At 44.4% G+C, this 20,748-nt stretch overlaps 2 protein-coding genes and 2 non-coding genes across 7 annotated transcripts; all 4 read left to right on the forward strand.

Annotated features, from left to right (window-relative positions):
• Nucleotides 1-5,049: 5,049 nt before the first annotated feature.
• On the forward strand, nucleotides 5,050-5,135 carry trnay-gua (transfer RNA tyrosine (anticodon GUA)). The gene is given in 2 exon segments: nucleotides 5,050-5,086; nucleotides 5,100-5,135. It is a non-coding gene; the product is annotated as a tRNA-Tyr (tRNA).
• Nucleotides 5,136-7,493: 2,358 nt separating this feature from the next.
• Nucleotides 7,494-8,605, forward strand: LOC115252741 (olfactory receptor 8-like). The gene is made up of 2 exons (XM_029848696.1): nucleotides 7,494-7,538; nucleotides 7,617-8,605. The coding sequence occupies exon 2, from the start codon at nucleotides 7,634-7,636 to the stop codon at nucleotides 8,603-8,605; it is 972 nt and encodes a 323-aa protein (XP_029704556.1). The 5' UTR covers nucleotides 7,494-7,538; nucleotides 7,617-7,633.
• Nucleotides 8,606-9,311: 706 nt separating this feature from the next.
• On the forward strand, nucleotides 9,312-9,397 carry trnay-gua (transfer RNA tyrosine (anticodon GUA)). The gene is given in 2 exon segments: nucleotides 9,312-9,348; nucleotides 9,362-9,397. It is a non-coding gene; the product is annotated as a tRNA-Tyr (tRNA).
• Nucleotides 9,398-9,648: 251 nt separating this feature from the next.
• LOC101073756 (ribosomal protein S6 kinase alpha-4-like) lies at nucleotides 9,649-17,140 on the forward strand. Of its 4 annotated transcripts, none has more exons than XM_011611433.2 (18): nucleotides 9,649-10,504; nucleotides 11,468-11,539; nucleotides 11,683-11,750; nucleotides 12,055-12,205; nucleotides 12,294-12,409; nucleotides 12,502-12,612; nucleotides 12,689-12,769; nucleotides 12,835-12,938; nucleotides 13,068-13,218; nucleotides 13,297-13,458; nucleotides 13,556-13,678; nucleotides 13,930-14,063; nucleotides 14,150-14,243; nucleotides 14,602-14,772; nucleotides 15,491-15,682; nucleotides 15,770-15,929; nucleotides 16,297-16,460; nucleotides 16,554-17,140. In XM_011611433.2, exons 1-18 carry the CDS (start codon nucleotides 10,417-10,419, stop codon nucleotides 16,764-16,766), a joined length of 2,355 nt encoding a protein of 784 aa, XP_011609735.1. In that variant the 5' UTR covers nucleotides 9,649-10,416; the 3' UTR covers nucleotides 16,767-17,140. The 4 variants fall into 4 exon arrangements, with proteins under 4 accessions (XP_011609735.1, XP_029704365.1, XP_029704364.1 ...); XM_029848505.1 differs by having other exon boundaries at nucleotides 12,692-12,769; XM_029848504.1 differs by having other exon boundaries at nucleotides 12,505-12,612.
• Nucleotides 17,141-20,748: the final 3,608 nt, after the last annotated feature.

The raw sequence follows: 20,748 nt of genomic DNA on the forward strand, positions 1-20,748 counted from the left end.
ATCCAATCCAGATCCCCTGCTGGGATGGCCTCGTCCTCTTCCTCCAGTCCCATTTGGTGTTGGTACAGTCCTTCTTTTCCATTATTTTCCCAGGTGGTCAGATCAAAGTTCCCGTTCTTCATGCAAATAAGATCATCAACCCCAGCCTGATGTCCCATTTACAATGATTGTTTAACACCCCCTGCCTGACTGGTCCTGAGATTACAGTGGAACAAACAACAATCCTGTGAATGGAATGTCTCTGTTCTTTATTACATTTGCTAATGAGTCTACCTTGCCTAACTTCTAAGAGAAGACAGGAACATATGGTGAAACACATAACAACAAGATAAAGACAATTCTCAACAAGATGCAGATGAGGGATTTGAGGATTTTTTGGGAAGGGAAGCTACACTTGCTGATCTGATGGTTTCTGATCCCATCACAGAAATCCACCCTCCATCAGCTGTTCTTTGTCTTTCAGCCATGCCTCCTCCACCTTCAGTCGTGCCTCCTCCACCTTCAGTCGTGCCTCCTCCACCTTCAGTCGTGCCTCCTCCACCTTCAGCATGGCCTCCTCCACCTCCAGCAGTGCCTCCTCCACCTTCACCCGTGCCTCCTCCACCTCCAGCTGTGCCTCCTCCATCTCCAGCCGTGCCTCCTCAACCTTCAGCATGGCCTCCTCCACCTCCAGCCGTGCCTCCTCCACCTTCAGCCGTGCCTCCTCCACCTCCAGCCGTGCCTCCTCCACCTCCAGCCGTGACTCCTCCATCTCCAGCAGTGCCTCCTCAACCTTCAGCATGGCCTCCTCCACCTCCAGCCGTGCCTCCTCCACCTTCAGCCGTGCCTCCTCCACCTCCAGCCGTGCCTCCTCCACCTCCAGCCGTGCCTCCTCCACCTTCAGCAGTGCCTCCTCCACCTTCAGCCGTGCGTCCTCCACCTTCAGCAGTGCCTCCTCCACCTTCAGCATGGCCTCCTCCACCTTCAGCCTTGCCTCCTCCACCTACAGCAGTGCCTCCTCCACCTTCAGCCGTGCCTCCTCCACCTTCAGCCGTGCCTCCTTCGCCTCCAGCAGTGCCTCCTCCACCTCCAGCATGGCCTCCTCCACCTTCAGCTGTGCTTCCTCTTCAGTCATCTACAGTTTTGCTTCAGCCTTCTTCCACATCCTCTTCACAACAGGTTGTAAGTGATAAATAAATACATTCTCAGTCGATCTATCTATCAGCAAGAATTTAAGTAGTAACAAGGAAACTGTGATGCCACAGAACCTAAATATCAGTTTTTATTTTCCATTGATACAACTACGAAATTAGCTGTAAAACTTGCAGTATGTTGTTTGTAATATTGTTACTTTTAATATACTTTTCTCTGTGGGCTGTTCTGCCCTTTGAGTTCCACTGCAAGTTTTACAGCTTATTTTGTAGTTGTAATAATGTTTCATTGGGGTTTTTGTGGGACCCATAATGCCTGGCATGCATAGGGACATGGACCCCCCCATTCTCATATTTAATTTATTTAATTTTTGTTATTTTGCATGTAATTCTGTTCAGTAGTAGTAGAAATATTCATGTACGAGAACATATGTAATGTTTTATTGTGTTGCTGGTGGTTAAAATGAGTGAGGCTCACGCAGGCATTTTTGGGGCGTCTTCGGGGGAAAAAGAGCGCGCAGATTTTTCGAGAAGACCGGGGTGAAGCATGAGACAGGACGGTAGGCTCCACGTTGTGTTACTGTATTGACCGCTGGATTAAAGTTATAAAAAGAACCCACCCATGCACGCCTGGACAGTCAATTATTGTATCCAAGTGTGCAACATTTTGTTTTGTTTCTTTGACAATTTCAGCTGTATAAATGCTTAAATGTGAATGTCATCTTGTTCACAATTGTACATACATATTCTCTTTGTTATAAATTAAAAGTTTTACAAACCATTCCTACAAAAATAATTCTATAATTTTTGGGTCTGGATGGGATTCAAACTTCTGTCTTTCCTTCTCTTCTTCCCCATCTTACACTCACTTCTACCATAATTAAAATTTTGCCTGCATCACAGTTGTGTTTTACTGTCAAATATATCACATGTTTGTTGTATTATGTATTGGTAAAAATGTAATTTCGATATTTTGCCCATTCTGTCACATCAGAATTTAAATCGATAAATGTGGAGAGCATCTTGCCGAAATTTACTGACAAAACAGCACAGCCACAGCTATCCCAATAATCCAAGCACGTTTTTACCATTTAATATTAGAATTTATCAATGTTCATGACTGTATGAGGGGTTTTATTTCCCAAACTTTGTCACATTGAAAGACGATAAAGATACACTGAAAAATATGCGTGTTCTTTTGTTCTTCTCGAAAAAAAAATCCATCTCATACCAAGGTCACACAACAATGTAATTTAATGTAAATATCTATCTAACTTGTGTTGCTGGTGCTGTTAATGATACTGGTGAGTTAAAAATCGACGTTTTTAACTCACTGTTTTTAAGTCAAAGACTGCGGAGTAATCAACAATATGCATAATTATAAAGAGGTGAATGCTAAATTAATTTGCCATGATTTTTGGAAGTTAGTTGGTCAAGATGTTTGAAAACTTGTCCCAAATCATTAGAGTGCCACCAATAACAACAATATCTTGTATATTTGTGTGTTTTTGTGTAACGGTGAACATTTGGGCGGTACCGGTACCGGTGCTGCGTTGGTATATAAACAGCAGTACGACAGACGACCAGTAGATGTCAGTGTTTTCTTTAGATTGAGAACATAAAGGCGGAAAGATCGCTCATTAAACGAAACTATCGATAGTTATCGTGTTGATCATCTAATGGCACACAGGATTTCCACAGGATTTTACTCTAAACATAACCTTCGATGGCGCCAACAGGCATCCTTAGGTCGCTGGTTCAAATCCGGCTCGAAGGACGTTTTTTACCCGACGAGCGAAAAGCTGTATAAACCCAGCCAGTCGCGTCGCCGATTCAATCTTTCAACAGCCAATCATCTGCGCGATTCAATCTTTCTACAGTGTTCCCCGCCTTAAATTAAACTGCGGTCTCAATCTTTGGAAAAAACAATCGATCCTCGAGTTGATTTATTATTTAAAAGTCTGCCCGCTGTTTATTCCGGACGTCTCCGTGGATTTTGACAAGGTACGTGTGCAAATTGAGGTCTGTTATTCGTTAAGTTTTTTTTTTTTTTATTTCACATAAAATATCACCGTAAATGCTTAATGCAATATGTCCAAGTCATGTCAGGCATTTGTAACGCTAATGTAACTTGAACATCGGGAGTTTTAAAATAAAGTTTGTGCAGTTGCTGCCGGAGCTTTAGCTGGTTGTATTTTTTTCTGCCGATGTAATTGCTTGTTTTCTTTGGCAGTTGTACGCTGGAGTGCGTCGTTTCTGATTACTTGTTATGTTATAACAATATGTTATGTTATGTTATAACATGACAGAAAATGTCTACCAAAAAAACTCACAAGGCCATGGATGACCAAGAGTGGCTGTCGCGCCTGAGGTCATTTGCCACCACAGGCGTCTGGCCATCACCTTCAGGCAACAGGCCTGCTCCCAGACAAAAGAAGTGGCATGACCTTTACACTAAGGTAAAACGACCAACCAAAAACGACCTACATTAATCATTTCAGATAGCAGACTACATTTTTCCCTCAGGTATAGACAGAAAGGATATAATCTATCTAGATTTATAACTATTAGCAGGATAAAAATCCCTCGGAAGAACTTAACACGGTGAACTGTTACATTCAGTAGGGTGTTTACACATTTATTAGCTATTATGTTATGTGAAACAAGAGTAAGATGTGCCTCCTCCACCTCCAGCCGTGCCTCCTCCACCTTCAGCCGTGCCTCCTCCACCTCCAGCATGGCCTCCTCCACCTTCAGCTCTGCTTCCTCTTCAGTCATCTACAGTTTTGCTTCAGCCTTCTTCCACATCCTCTTCACAACAGGTTGTAAGAGATAAATAAATACATTCTCAGTCGATCTATCTGTCAGCAAGAATTTAAGTAGTAACAAGGAAACTGTGATGCCACAGAACCTAAATATCAGTTTTTATTTTCCATTGATACAACTACGAAATTACTGTAAAACTTGCAGTATGTTGTTTGTAATATTGTTACTTTTAATATACTTATCTCTGTGGGCTGTTCTGCCCTTTGAGTTCCACTGCAAGTTTTACAGCTTATTTTGTAGTTGTATTAATGTTTCATTGGGGTTTTGTTTTGTTTCTTTGAGAATTTCAGCTGTATAAATTCTTAAATGTGAATGTCATCTTGTTCACAATTGTACATAATATTCTCTTTGTTATAAATTAAAAGTTTTACAAACCATTCCTGCAAAAATAATTCTATCAGTTTTGGGTCTGGATGGGATTCAAACTTCTGTCTTTCCTTCTCTTCTTCCCCATCTTATACTCACTTCTACCATAATTAAAATTTTGCCTGCATCACAATGGTGTTTTACTGTTAAATATATCACATGTTTGTTGTATTATGTATTGGTAAATATGTAATTTCGATATTTTGCCCATTCTGTCACATCTGCATTTAAATCGATAAATGTGGAGAGCATCTTGCTGAAATTTACTGACAAAACAGCACAGCCACAGCTATCTCAATAATTCAAGCACGTTTTTACCATTTAATATTAGAATTTATCAATGTTCATTACTGTATGAGGGGTTTTATTTCCCAAACTTTGTCACATTGAAAGACAATAAAGATACACTGAAAAATATGTGTGTTCTTTTGTTCTTCTCTAAAAAAAATCCATCTCATACCAACGTCACACAACAATGCAATTTAAATGTAAATATCTATCTAACTTGTGTTGCTGGTGCTGTTATTGATACTGGTGGCGGTACCGGTACCGGTGCTGCGTTGGTATATAAACAGCAGTACCACAGACGGCCAGTAGATGTCAGTGTTTTCTTTAGATTGAGAACATAAAGGCGGAAAGATCGCTCATTAAACATAACTATCGATAGTTATCGTGTTGATCATCTAATGGCACACAGGATTTACACATGATTTTACTGTAAGCATAACCTTCGATAGCTCAGTTGGTAGAGCGGAGGACTGTAGCGGAATAACAGGCATCCTTAGGTCGCTGGTTCAAATCCGGCTCGAAGGACATTTTTAACTTCCTGTTTTTTAAGTCAAAGACTGCGGAGTAATCAACGGTGCAAGAGAACAATATACATAAACACATGAAATACATTATTGTTTTACTAATAATCGCATGTAAACATTGAATGTCTTCGTCATTTTTTCATTAATCCAGCATGTTTGCAGAAAGACTGAATCATATCTGTTATTAATGCAGAATAAATTAACCTGGCTGAGAGAAGAAAAAAAAATCATCCAGCAGCACATCGAGGTGGTGATGAGAAATGTAGGTTTCGTGTCATTGTTCCCCTGAATCCCACGTTGCACATTGTGTGCTGACAGAGTTTATTATCAAAGTGTCTGTCAAGATGTGCACACTCTGCTATAAAAGAGATAGATAGATAGATAGATAGATAGATAGATAGATAGATAGATAGATAGATAGATAGATAGATAGATAGATAGATAGATAGATAGATAGATAGATGGATAGATGGATAGATGGATAGATGGATAGATAGATACATGATTCTCTGTAGTTAGTGTGGCCCTCACGTGCTTGTACGCCTGACTGACAATGTCGGGGCATGCTCCTAATGAGACGACGAATGGTGTCCTGGGGGATCTCCTCCCAGATCTGCATCACTGAGCTCGAGGATCAACCGGGCGGCGCCGGACGGACCTATAGATAATGTCTCAGAGGTGTTCTATTGGGTTTAGGTCAGGTGAACATGGGGGCCAGTCAATGGTATCAATTCCTTCATCCTCCAGGAACTGCCTGCATACTCTCGCTACATGAGGTCGGGCATTGTCGTGGAGCAGGAGGAACCCAGGTCCCACTGCACCAGCGTAGGTTCTGACAATGGGTCCAAGGATTAATAGCAGTCAGGGTGCCATTATCTAACCTGTGCATCCTTCCAGGGATATGCCTCCCCAGGCCATCGCTGACCCACCACCAAACCGGTCATGCTGAATGATGTTGAGGGCAGCATAACGTTCTCCACGGCATCTCCAGACCCTTTCACGTCTGTCGCATGTGCTCAGGTTGAACCTGCTCTCATCGGTGAAGAGCACAGGGCGCCAGTGGCGTAGTTGCCAATTCTGGTGGTCTATGGCAAATGCCAATAGAGCTCTACGGTGCCGGGCAGTGAGCACAGGGCCCACTACAGGACGTCAGGCCTTCAGGCCACCCTCATGGAGCCTGTTTCTGATTGTTTGGTCAGAAACATTCACATTAGTAGACTGCTGGAGGTCACTTTGTAGGGCTCTGGCAGTGCTCATCCTGTTCCTCCTTGCACAAAGGAGCAGATACTGATCCTGCTGAGGGTTTGTGGACCTCCTACGGCCCTGTCCAGCTCTTCTGGAGTAACTACCTGTCTCCTGGAATCTCCTCCATGCTCTTGAGACTGTGCTGGGAGACACAGCAAATCTTCTTGCAACGGCACGTATTGATGTGCCATCCTGGAGGAGTTGGACTGCTTGTGCAACCTCTGTAGCGTCCAGGTACCGCACCATGCTATCAACAGAGATGTTGATCCAAGCCAATAATAACTACAGCAGTAGAATGTCAGTCAGTAAAAAATCAGCCAAAAGAGATGAGGAGGGAAAAAAGTGGCCTCAACCTGGAAAGCCCTTCCTGTTTTGGGGGCCATCTCCTTGTTGCCCCTCTGATGCTCCTGTTTTTGATTTAATTAACAACAAAGCAGCAGAAACTGATTAACAGCCCCGTCTGCTGTTTAACTGACCAGATCAATATCCCAGAAGTTTGATTGATAGGTTGCTATACTCTGATTAAAAAGTGTTCCACTAATTTGTTTGAGTAGTATACATATATATATATATATATATATATATATGTTTCTTTTATTTTAAATAACAGTGCATCATCAACAGGCTGTGATTATTTGTCTACATTAAAATCAATCTATAATGGCATTGAAATGGAATGAATTTGATATATAAAATAATATCAGTCATCAAAAATGGATTTCTTGTGAAAATAAATCAGAAATAATTTAAGTTCATGGAAAATGTGTATTTTTCCCTCACATAGAGCACCTGTTTATTGTTTTGTTCACACATAATTTCCCTGGTGTAGGATGCTTATTTGAGGAAATGTAAACTGGTGACGGTTGTTTGATAATGATGTAATTCGTGAAGGCACCTGAGTGCTGTTTGTAAGTTCTGGTTTTGAAACAAGGATAAATAAATGTGCCATCAGAGGATTAATTAGATGGTTGAGCAGAGAAGAAGCTTAATGAGAGCCAGATACCGCCCTTCCTGGTGCAAGTTTATTAAAAGAGTGTTTTGAGCTGAAATCTTTGTCTCCAGAGGTGAGTGACTCTCGTATATAAAACCAAGTGCAGACAAAACAGCTGTGCAGTCAAGGCTGCATTAAACAGATCTGAGCCATCGGACCGGCCAGCAGGTGAGTCACATCAAGTCCTGGAGAATGAGTCAAAGTTGTGCTGATGCTGTGGTGTGAACTGCTTTCTGGATTGTGCAGGTTTGTGGAGTCCAGCTATGTCTCTGCTGCGGACCGTCTCAAACGGCTCCATCATCATTCACCCTCCAGGCTTCTACGTCGTTGGATTCGAGGTGTTTCCCCACATCCGCTTCTACTTCATCTTCCTGGCGTTTGTCTATGTGGTCACGGTGTTCTTCAACTGTTTGCTGATCTACGTGATCGTCTCTAATCGTTGTTTACACGCTCCCAAGTTTTTGGCCGTGGTCAACCTGGCTGTCATCGACATGGTCCTGAATTCCACCACCATCCCCAGCATGATCAAGACATTTCTCCTGAAGGACAACTTTTTCCCCTTCAACATCTGCCTCTTGCAGATGTTCGTCTATTACTCCTTTATCACTTTAGAGTCTTATGCGCTGGCGATCCTGGCCTACGACAGGCTGATCGCAATATGCTTCCCTCTGCAGCAGAACTCCATCAACACCCTGCGGAGCATGTCCTGCATTGTGGCCGTGACCTGGTCTTACTCACTGGGCCTCGTAGCGTTCTCAACAGGTATAATGACATGGCTGTCTTTTTGCAAGTCCGTCACAGTGCGCAGCTACTTCTGTGACTATGCGCCGACGTTTCGACTCGCCTGCAACGACTACACGCTGCACTGGGCCGTGTCGTCGACCGCATCCGTCGTGAATCTCGTTGCGCCTTTTACTTTTATCCTGCTGACCTACGCCGCTATCCTGGTCACCCTGTTCTTGATGAAGTCGGTCAACAGCAGGATGAAAGCTCTCGGTACCTGCGTGGAGCATCTTGTCCTGGTTGCTATATTTTATATCCCATTGTTCACCATTTTCATCCTCGGCTTTTACGTGCGGCTGATCGACGCCGATCAGCGCGTCTTGAGTCTGTCTCTGGCCTCCTGCATCCCCCCCTGCGTCAACCCCATAGTTTACTCTCTGAAAACCAGGGAGATTAAGATCAGAGCCGTGGCCCTGATTAGAAAAAACAAAATTAAGGGGACGAAATTTTAATTCAGCACATGTGTCATCTGCGGTTCCGAAGATGTCGTCAAAATTGTCGTTTAAATTTTGCCTGCATCACAGTAGTGTTATTATTGTATTTAGTATATAGTGTTTATTATTAAATATATCACGTTTGTTGTATTATGTATTGGTAAAAATGTAATTTCGATATTTTGCCCATTCTGTCACATCAGCATTTAAATCGATAAATGTGGAGAGCATCTTGCCGAAATTTACTGACAAAACAGCACAGCCACAGCTATCCCAATAATCCAAGCACGTTTTTACCATTTAATATTAGAATTTATCAATGTTCATGACTGTATGAGGGGTTTTATTTCCCAAACTTTGTCACATTGAAAGACGATAAAGATACACTGAAAAATATGCATGTTCTTTTGTTCTTCTCGAAAAAAAATCCATCTCATACCAAGGTCACACAACAATGCAATTTAAATCTAAATATCTATCTAACTTGTGTTGCTGGTGCTGTTAATGATACTGGTGGCGGTACCGGTACCGGTGCTGCGGTGATGCGTTGGTATATAAACAGCAGTACCACAGACGGCCAGTAGATGTCAGTGTTTAGCTGTCAATGTCTTTAGATTGAGAAAAAAAATGCGTCAAGATCGCTCATTAACTGTTTGTATCTCTTGTGTTGATCATTAATTTGAGATGATTGATCACCGATTTAATGTTTTTACTGTAACTATAACCTTCGATAGCTCAGTTGGTAGAGCGGAGGACTGTAGCGGACTAACAGGCATCCTTAGGTCGCTGGTTCAAATCCGGCTCGAAGGACATTTTTAAGTCAAAGACTGCGTAGTAATCAACAATATGCATAATTAGAAGGAGATGAATGCTAAATTAATTTGCCATCATTTTTGGAAGTTAGTTGGTCAAGATGTTTGAAAACTTGTCCCACATCATTAGAGTCCCACCAATAACAACAACATCTTGTATATTTGTGTGTTTTTGTGTCACGGTGAACATTACGGACTGTCAGACGATCACGTTCGCCTCCTGTCCTGAAGCTCCGCCCCCACTGATGGATCACGTGACAAACCGTCGCCCAGGTTGTGTTGAGAGCATCCTGATGTTAGCAGCTAGCTCGGCACTGGTAGAAACATGTAATCTTTTTCGGTAATGGATAAATAATTCGTCCTTAGTGGAGAGAAAGAGAAAATGGACTCTGCGCTCTTTTGACGACCCACCATGGCGTGATTGCTTATGTGCGAAGGGAGCAGCTAACATAGCTAACGTTTACTGAACATTAGCGTTAGCTAACATTCAAACTTTGACGGGCAAAAGGAGATCGCAAATCTACGGCAACAGCTGGAATTATCAGGGGGAACTACCCCACCGCTGCAGCAGTAACATCGCCATTAACGCCCTGCAAGTACTGACTCGTAATTACTCAAAGCAATCACTCGTTAATTTCAGTAAATTTATGAATAAAGGTTTTTCTTACGCGAGTAATGCTAACGTTAGCCTCTTAAACTTTAGACATTCGCATTGACAGTAGTTTACATTGCACTAATAGTAACACATACCAAACGACAGCTATACTCTGAATAGATGCCTTACGAGTATTCTGGCGCTGGAAGTCGCATGATATAAATAAAGATAACCAATATGTTAAATGCAGGAGGATAAACTTAACATCAGCTTTGTTAGTACACACAGCTGTCCGTCCGCCTTCTCCATCTTATTCTATTCACCATAATGCGACTGTACTCTAGTCTCTGCAGTTATTAATTCCAGCAGGCTGTGAATATTTAAAAGTTCATCCTAAACCGACTGTAGTTTATTCATAAGTTATGTCTGGGGACGCATCTGATAGTAGTGATGACTCTGATGGAAAAACAAATGAAAAGCCCTGCACCGTCAAACATCAGATCACGAATGGTAAGTCACTGATATTACCAGCTGCCTTTAGACACCCACCCACCCATCCATCCATCCATCCATCCATCCACCCACCCACCCACCCACCCATCCACCCACCCACCCACCCACCCACCCACCCATCCATCCACCCACCCACCCATCCATCCATCCATCCTCCCTCCCTCCCACCCACCCACCCATCCATCCATCCATCCATCCATCCACCCACCCACCCACCCACCCATCCATCCACCCACCCACCCATCCATCCATCCATCCATCCTCCCTCCTATCCACCCACCCACCCACCCATCCATCCACCCATCCATCCATCCATCCATTCATCCACCCATCCATCCATCCATCCATCCATCCACCCACCCATCCATCCTCCCTCCTATCCACCCACCCACCCATCCATCCACCCACCCACCCATCCATCCACCCATCCATCCATTCATCCATTCATCCACCCATCCACCATCCATCCATCCATCAATCATCCATCCATCCATCCCTGATAATAATGTAAAAATACAGAAATGGTAATAATAGTGTTTTTTTACTTTAGATTTTATATTGTAGATGTATGTTTTAAATAATGTTACACCCCCCTCTGTGAATCAGTTGCGAAGGGTATTTTAACAGGGTCAGAGCATTGCCCAACCTCAGTTCCTCTTTGGATCACTTCTCCATGACTGCATACACTTGTTGCCTCATCAAACAACTGATAAAATCAGCGTTTCAGGAAAAAATCTCTCACACAGTCTCAGAAAGAAGATAACTGGAGCTGGATGAAATCTACTTTATTCAATAATAGATAAGGGCCCGATCTATTAATAGTAATGACTCATTAATTCAGTGGGGAATTTGATTCTTCAACCATTTGATTCTTCAAAGCATTAACTTTAACATTTAAATGCCATTTATTACTATCAACAACTGTGTTTTGGCCTCAGTCTGGTGTCTTTCTGCTGCTAGCTAACCTCACAGGTCACACCGAGAAGGTCGGCATGGAAAACTTTGAGCTGCTCAAAGTCCTTGGAACTGGAGGTAAGTCTCAATAGTCAAGAGGACTCAAATGTTACAGCTGCGTCTTCCTTATATTCATTCAGTTTGCTACAGTAATTTTATCACAGCACTTCTGCCTTGACTATAGAAGTAAATGAAATGACTGATTATCTGTCGTCTTCTAGCTTATGGAAAAGTGTTTCTGGTGAGGAAGAACAGTGGTCATGATGTGGGCCAGCTGTATGCTATGAAGGTGAGACAACTGATCATGAATCACTAGAAGAGACACGATCAAAGCATTTTATCTCTGTTACGAACCCAAAGAACCCCTGCTTTGTCAGCAATGAAGGAAAACGTGAAGAAATCCTTGACATTAGTGTCTGCTCAGGTGTCAAAGGTTTGGTTACACGTGGGTGTTTACAATTCACAGAACTTCAGTGATACAAGAGCAGCAAACTATCATTCTGGAATGACCACATTCTAGACAGATCCTCAGGTTTTGGTCTTTTACTGTCAGATCAGCAGAGATTTTACACTAAAGCACGTGATCACTTCAGGTGTTGAAGAAAGCAGCAATAGTTCAAAAGGCAAAGACGACGGAACACACTCGAACTGAGCGGCAGGTGCTGGAGAACATCCGCCAGTCTCCGTTCCTGGTCACGCTGCACTACGCCTTTCAGACCCAGAGCAAGCTGCATCTCATCCTGGGTGAGTGATGCCACATATGAATCAACAATTTCTGCATTGTGTGTCGCTGACGTGCAACTTCCTGGTTCTTTCCTGGGCGTGAATGCAGACTACGTGAGCGGCGGGGAGATGTTCACTCACTTGTATCAGCGCGACCACTTTCCTGAGGAGGCGGTGCAGATTTATATCGGGGAAATAATCTTAGCTCTGGAACACCTACACAAGGTGGGTGTTCGCTGTCCAACTTCTCTAAATTGATGGATTTTTTTCTGAATCACTGTATATTGGGACATTTCTTTGTGGTTTTGTTGCGTCAGCAGCTCGGGATCGTTTACCGAGACATCAAATTGGAAAACATTCTCCTGGACAGCGAAGGACACATAGTTTTGACAGACTTCGGGCTCAGTAAGGAGTTTCTGGAAGAGGAGGTACAAAAGAACCATCACAAGCTTCACCGTGCTCTGTCGAGGTTTTGTAGTGATGCATTTACTGGGTTCACTTCAGAAGGAACGGACATACTCGTTCTGTGGCACCATTGAGTACATGGCCCCTGAAATCATCAGAGGGAAAGCTGGACACGGCAAGGTAAGGCGTGAAACTGGGCGGAGTCACCTCCCAGTCGCTTCTTTTATGCTACTTCTCTTCTTCAGTCTGTAGATTGGTGGAGTCTGGGGATCCTGATGTTTGAACTGCTGACGGGAGCGTCTCCGTTTACCTTGGAGGGAGAGAGGAACTCCCAGAGCGAAGTGTCAAAGTGAGCGCACGCAGCATCTCGTTTTAACTCGGAAAGACTCGTGCAAAAGTTGTGTTCAGTTTATGTGTCAAACTGTTTGATAGCGGAGTCTGTGTTTTTGAGTCTCACACTCGCCCTCTGCTCTTTCAGGCGGATTTTGCGCTGCGATCCACCCTTCCCCTCCATGATTGGACACACTGCTCAGGACCTGTTGAAGAAGCTATTGGTGAAAGACCCCCACAAGAGGCTGGGTTCTGGACCACGGGGGGCCGAAGACATTAAAGCTCACCCTTTCTTCAAGGTCTTTATCCCGCCAACCTCTCACTCGTCTGCCTCTTCGTTCAGCAGTTATTTCCATCTGCTTCCTGTTCCCATACAGGGCCTCAACTGGGATGACCTAGCACAGAAGAAGGTACCCAGTCCATTTAAACCAGAGCTCAAGAGTGAACTTGATGTTGGGAACTTTGCCGAGGAGTTCACTGGGATGGATCCAGTCTATTCTCCGGCGAGCACTCCCCCCAGCACTGGGCGTTTGTTCAAAGTGAGTCCCTCAGAAGTGCTCACAGTTTTTACAGGAAGTTTGAAAAAGCACTGACATTGGTTTTCATCAACTAATATTCCTGATCTGTCTTTTCCAGGGTTACTCCTTCATCGCCCCGTCCATCCTTTTTAATAAAAACGCAGTCATGGAAGACTTTGTGGAGCAGATCAGCACCGATCGACCTGGTGCTGCATCCGTCCAGCGCAGTGCCATGTTAGAGGTACGGTTCTTAGAATTCGCTACCAAAAGGAAATGAAAGGAGACATTTGTTTTCTCTTGTTTATTTCAACAAAACTCTCCCTGATGGTTTTATAGCACGATTTATCCTATTTCAAGGACGAGGCAGACTGCAAATCTCTATCAGCGACATACAGTACATTTCCACTTGTGTTGCACACTGAAGGCGTTTACGCTGTTGTTAGCAGGATGTTACGGCCCAGTGTGACGTCCAGATTTATCTCATTTGTCCAGGAATCCCAGTTTTTTAACCACTATGAGCTGTGTCTCAGCGGACCTCCTCTGGGCGCGGGCAGTTTCTCTGTGTGCAGGAAATGCCAACACAAGCAAAGTGGGCGTGACTACGCTGTCAAGATCGTCAGCCGCAGGTTAGAGGGCACGTCAGGCCTCATTTTCTGTCTCGGCTGTCTTCAACTCCATGGGCTGATATCTGAGTGCCTCTTCTCTTTGTTAGAATGGAGGCAAACACAAAGAGGGAGATCGCTGCGTTGAGACATTGTGAATCTCACCCAAATATTGTCAAGCTGCACGAAGTTTATACTGACCAGGTACAGTTAGCGACTGGGACACTTGTTCCCCCAAACTAAACATTATCATTGGAAATGTACAAAGATTAGACCAGAGGTGCCCAAATCCAGTCGTAAAGGGTGCTGGTCCGAGGTTACTGTCCTCCGAGGCAGAAAACGCTTCCTCCAGGGACACTGGAATCCCAGGTGAAGGTGTTGTGTACCCGGTAGGACACATAACCCGGCCAGACTGTCAAAGACTGGATTTGGGCACCCCTGGATTAGACTCTGCACATCAGTTGTGCTTTAGGCCATTTTATCACAACCCCCCCCCCCCCACACACACACACCCACGAAATAACCACCTAAAGTCCTGCTCGTGTTTCTTCTATTCTGTCAGTACCACACATATTTAGTGATGGAGCTTCTGAGGGGAGGAGAGTTACTGGAGAGGATCAAGAAGAAGAAGCTGTTTGGTGAGGCAGAGGCGAGCCAGCTGCTGCAAAGCCTGGTGTCAGCTGTCAGCTTCATGCACGAAGCAGGAGTCGTGCACAGAGACCTAAAACCCGAGGTAAACTGCGCTTTCGTGGCTTAACAGAGTTCCCGTGTGACTAGGGGTGCAGTGCCCTTTCAGCTGCAGGTTGGATGTATTCGGCTCCAGCATCATTATTTACTACCACGCTCATACCCTCCAGCCACAGTCGGCAGTTTTTAAACATTTTCAAGGCCCACGTTTATCTGATATTTAGATGTACAAGACTACTTCTCTACTGTTCCTTGCCTTTTTTGTACGGGAATATTAACATAATAACAAAAACCGTTGAAGTAAATTGGAAATGAGTTATATACAGTGTTTGGAGTTAAAGGTTGTGGAAATATACAGAGGACAGCCCAATGCCTCTGTGTCTGTGTCACTTTAACACTATCATCAAGCACGTTTTGTCATCTTCCGCCGGCCGTGGGATTTAATTAGCTCAAGGACAAGGCTTAAAAAGAGCCGTGAATGACAGAGTGCACCATTAACTTTTACTTGTGCGCGGTATATTTCCCAGAGATGCCCATCATTGTGTTTTATGTAGTTCTCTGAAAATGTTTATTAGGATTCTTCTTTATCTGTTAAGTTTTGAAATGCTTTAAGGAATAGACGGTCATTGATGTGAATCCTGTGAAGCCTATAGAGTCAGGTATGAAGAACCTGTCCTCCTAAAGGTTGCCGTCATCTCTGCGATGTCCTGAAGCTCCGTGTAAAGAGGCAGATGAGATGATGATCACTGCATTTTATCTTGCAGAATGTGCTGTTTGCAGATGAGGGGGAGGACTCCAACCTGAAGGTAATAGACTTTGGCTTTGCCCGCCTGTGCCCTGCCGGGAGCGCTCCCCTGCAGACGCCCTGCTTCACGCTGCAGTACGCTGCCCCCGAACTGTTTGAGAGCGCAGGGTACGACAAAGCCTGCGACCTCTGGAGTCTCGGGGTCATCTTGGTAATTTAGATCAAATCTGTTAATTCTACTGTGGTGGTGAGGCTGTTTAGAGTGTTGATGGTGTGTGTGTGTGTGTGTGTTCATTAGTACACCATGCTGTCAGGCCAGGTGCCGTTCCAGAGTGAACAGCGTGGGATGACCTCATCATACGCTGCCGACATCATGCACAAAATCAAAGAGGGCGACTTCTCATTGGACGGGGAATGTTGGAAGGGTGTTTCAGACGATGCCAAAGAGCTCGTCAAAGGTGTGCCATAGATAATATTTTACTCAATTTATTAGTTCCACCATTTGGTTTATACTACCTAGATACATTCGAGCTGTAAACTTTTTCTTTCTGAGAACTTTGGCCTCTGGACACAGAAGTAACTGCTGTTCTCTCGCTGTCTTTTCTCAGTAAAAGTGTCTGTTCAGTGTGACAAACAGCTTCACACTGGCTATTAAACAGCTCACAGTCGCCATTATTCTCACCATCTGTGCTGTAGTAACATCAGTGACCGCCAGGTGGCGGAATGTACAAATAAATGATGAGACTATGCTACCTTTCGGCGATAAACACATCATGTTTGCCCCCTGTCAGCTTTAACCCCTCCCTCTCCTCCCTCTTGGTTCAGGTTTACTCACAGTAGACCCAGAGAATCGTCTGAAACTGTCTGATCTGAAGGAGAATAGCTGGCTGCAGGGTGGAGCCTCCATGTCCACCACTCCTCTGTGTACCCCAGACGTGCTCGAGTCCAGCGGGCCTACAGTCCGTACCTACGTCAATGCCACCTACAAGGTAACAACGTTGTGTAATTCTTTGAATGTTTTTCAAGAACAAAAAGTCAACAGGTGGATTTTGACTTTGGATAATTTGTCTTTTGGTTCTCAGGCTTTTAACCGCGGAAAGAGAGAAGGCTTCTTTCTAAAGAGCGTCGACAACGCCCCCCTGGCAAAGAGACGGAAGCAGAAGATGACGAGCACGGGCGTGGAGACCCGCTGGAGTTCATCCTCTTCTTCATCCTCCTCTTCCTCCTCCTCCTCTGCTTCTGCCACAGCACCCAAAGTGCAGCCAAAGGAACCAGCAACCAAGAAGCACAGCTAGCCTGAGCAGCACAGAGAGGGAGGAGAGAGTGGATCAGCACTGACGGACCCAAAGCCTGAATGAGGCTGACATTAAGATTTCGACTTCCTAAGAGCAGAGACACAGAACCAACGATCTGGCACCTTTTCAGAGGCACTGAAGTCTCTGGACTTGGGAAAATATTGTTCATATTTGCCTGTTTTCACTGTGGGTAGGAAACACTGCCTGGCTAAAGGGAAAAAAGGAGCCATAAATGAGCAGAAGCCATATTTACAGGGGGAGAATGCATTGATTATGCACGGATTGAGCCGCTGTGAATACATTCAGTTTTGCACTTGGTAACGCAGGTTTCACCCATTAATTATAGAAAAAAAAAAAAGTCGGCCTCAAGCTCTTTGGAACGTGTCTGGTTTGAGAAGAGAGCTGTTCATGGAGTTTTTCCTCACTGTCTGCAGGCGTTCGTGGTTTTCAGAGAATGTAAATGATGACGTGGAAGCAAGAAAATTCCGGCTTTTAGAGTTCCACCTTGTGACCTCCGCCACCTGTTTGATTGTGTTTTAACCGCGGGTAAACATGGGGTTCAGTATTACTGGGAGGAATGGGCCGCGACTGGTCTACAGATCAGCGCCCAACAGTAGCAGCTGTGCCACAGTCATGACAGTCGGATTATTTTCTTTCATTCTCTCTGTGAAATGGCTTCGCTGTGGAAACTCTCTAGCATGCTAATTTGTGATGATGAATTTAAGTACCAGTTTTATATTTTTAGTATCTTGTTAAGGAGGCGTCACTCCAGTTTTTAATGCTAAAACGCACAGCTGGAGGCTTTGCACTAACAACAGAGCGAATTATCACTGCTCAGCTTGTTGCCAGCTGGGCTGTGGGATCAACCCACCTACGTCCTCTACAGACACCGTTCTGAAACATTTGAAGTCTCTTCGGTCGGAATGACGGAACAGAGTGACACTTAATGCCTCTGCGAGCGAGACGGCAAAAACGGTTTCATGTTTTCAACTTTTCTGTGCCATTGGTTGTAATTATGTGTATATCAGACTTTTTTAAATGTTGCACACTCAGTCGATCAGCTACACATATTTCAGCTTTAAAGGTGCTTTCACTCATATTTATTATGTGATTGATTATATTGCCGTGGTAATGGGAGTGATGATTGCATTGGCTCTCGTCGTGTATCAGAAGTGTGTGTATGTGTGTGAGTGTGGGCGGTGCTGGGACGTTTCTCTACCACATGTGCATTACTGTGTATTTTTATTTTCCTCGTTTCTGGCTTTTGCTTCTTAAAGGAAAGTGGTTGTTTGTGAAATTTCTACTTTCCCCGTGTTTTTATGATCGGCGGTGTTCTTGTTTTTAGTATATAAGAGACATTTTCCATCCTTTTTTTAAAAAAAAATTGTGTCACTGATGTAACTGGGATTTGATGTTTGGCACCGTTCTTTTGTGTTGGTGCAGAGTAAAAAAAACCCAAAAAAACCTGATTCCGATGGCCGCCTCTCTGATTGTTGTGATCACTGTGCGCGCTCATTAAGTCGAGCATTGTCAGCACCATCTGTGGGGGGGGGGGGGGCGATGGTGCTGACGGTGCTGACGGTGAGATGGTGAGATGGTGGTGCTAAGTGCAGAGCAGATGAATTATACAGGAGGTTTGATGAGCTTTTCTTTTGAAGAGCCATCAACAGTTATGCAGCCCCTCATGCTCAGACCTTCAACCGCAGGCGACCCGTAAATGTGCCGCAGTTGGGATTTACAACTTTGGTAACTGTTATTTAAGAATCCTGTCGGTTTCCGGAGCAGACACAAGTTGATTGATCCACCTTTTATCCCTCGCCTATGAACGCCTTCTCAACTCCGGCATTCTTAAAAAAAGAAGGCTCTTTTTAAATTGTGCGCTGATGATTTCCATCTTTTCACTTCAAACAATAAAGTGACACCCAGACATCCTGTTATAAAGCACTGAATCCATTACAAAAGCGGCGGGCGGGCCCGACCCTGCAGATAACCGGCGGAGTGGCGGTGCCGTCTCCCGCTGAGATTTATTCTTTCGTCAATTCCATATTCATGCCCTTGAAATTCTGTGGCCTGCCTTTAAAAATGTTTTCACCGTATTAATTTTGAAGAGAACAGAACAATTAAGTGGATTGGATTGTTATTTCCCAGCTTGTATTTTGTGGTCGTCACGTCCTGCCCCGCAATCAAATCTGGGAAAAGGGATGGTTGTTGCCAGAAGATGTTCTTTGTCAGCGCTTCAGCCGCAGAAATATTAATTCATGAACCAAACCCGAGCGGCTGCTCCAGGAGAAGGCTGTGAAGATGATTTTAATGATTTGGGGAACGTCATTCTTGAGCTGCACCCCAGTTTGCAGCTTTCCTCTTCATAAAAAAATACTGTAAAGATAAATCACCTTCATTGCCAACTGTTGCCTGACATTTACTGCCAAACCAACATGACTTTTGACGGCCACATGCCGCCGTAACGACGTCCCAGTGTTGACATATTTTTATAAATGTGATAACGTAATTCAGCGTTCATAATCCCAAACCTGTCCTCAGCCAAAAGTCACCCAAGTAATATTAAAATTAAACTGTGAAGATCCGCTGCTGACAGAACAGCAGGAGGTCCTCATTGTTTAAACAGTAATGACACTCTCTAACCACTAGGTGGCCACAATCAGTTTCTATTTCTTATATATTATATTAGAGTTCAATGTCAAATCTGCCTTTTTGCTCTCTCCACATGTATTTAAGAGGTTCAATTTCCTGTTACCTTGCGGGTTTTTTATTTTCAAAAACTGCCTTTTAAATATCTTCTGGTAGATTAAAAACACGTACACGGGTCAACATCATTCGACATCAGACGCACATTTACTAAAGCAATAATCATTTTTGGGTGACTTTCACTTTTTTCAAAGCAATTATTCAACGGAGGAGGGAGGAGACGGACCCAGTCGACACAGTGCAGGAGAGGGAAAGGACACAGAGCCCACCCTAATGATATCACGCCTTCATTTCACGGGATGGGATAATAAATAACATCTTCACACTAAATTTCACCGGTTCTCATATTACCACTCATTACTCTTAAACACACTATAATGAAAAGGAAACGCTCAAGTGAGTCTCCTGCAGTTGTGAATGATGCAGTTGTACAATATTGTTTAGTGGACTGCAAAGGTACCAAACTATGAAGGGCAAAGACGCCACATAGCGTCGATCTGAGGCCGTTTTGGTTCAATACACACTCGCCAAAGTCTGAGGAAACCCTGGCTTCGCTGTGTCTGCAGCAGCTTTGCAACCGGGTGGATGTTGATATTTGGAGAGCGGCGTGGCCACAGTCACAGGAGAAGACATTACATCAGTGGCCGTGATGCATCCGACGACACAAAAGCAAAGAGGAGCTTGAGTGAGGAAGCGATCGGGGCGCTACGCAGGCTGGGCCATTGATCGCTGGCAGCAGCTGAACTCCCCGCAGAAGCTTCGGGCTAATCAAACCCTCCGCCTCGCACATTCCAGCGTGTGTGCCGCAGCAGCCGTTGGCACCGCCTCGCTTACAAACAGCTGCACTTCCTGAAGGGCAGGACTTCTGTCTCTGCAGGAAGAAGCAAATATTTACTCCAAACCCTCAAACGCCCGTGCGGCTCGAGAATGAGGGCCAATAACGCGGCGGGGAAGGAGCAGCTTTGTTGGAGATGTGAGCTGAAACTATGTTTTGCGAGGAATTAAACATTAATTGGAGAGAAGAATTAAAGTGTCACCTTCAGCAGATTAACAGTTCTGCAGACACCTTTGAAAGTGGCATAAAAGCTGCCTCTTCCCAGCAACAGGCTGCTTCGTCCTCGGAGATGTGATCCACTTACAGCTGTGCACGACCAGGCCCGATGCATCTCCTCAGAGTGTGTGTGCGTGTGTGTCTGTGTGTGTGTGGGTCTGTGTGTGGGTGTGTGTGTGTGTGTTTTGGGACTTAGCGGATTTGAGGCCCGTTCTGATAAAAGTG

Source organism: Takifugu rubripes, chromosome 15 (assembly GCF_901000725.2).
Source record: "Takifugu rubripes chromosome 15, fTakRub1.2, whole genome shotgun sequence".
NCBI classification, from domain to species: Eukaryota; Metazoa; Chordata; class Actinopteri; order Tetraodontiformes; family Tetraodontidae; genus Takifugu; species Takifugu rubripes.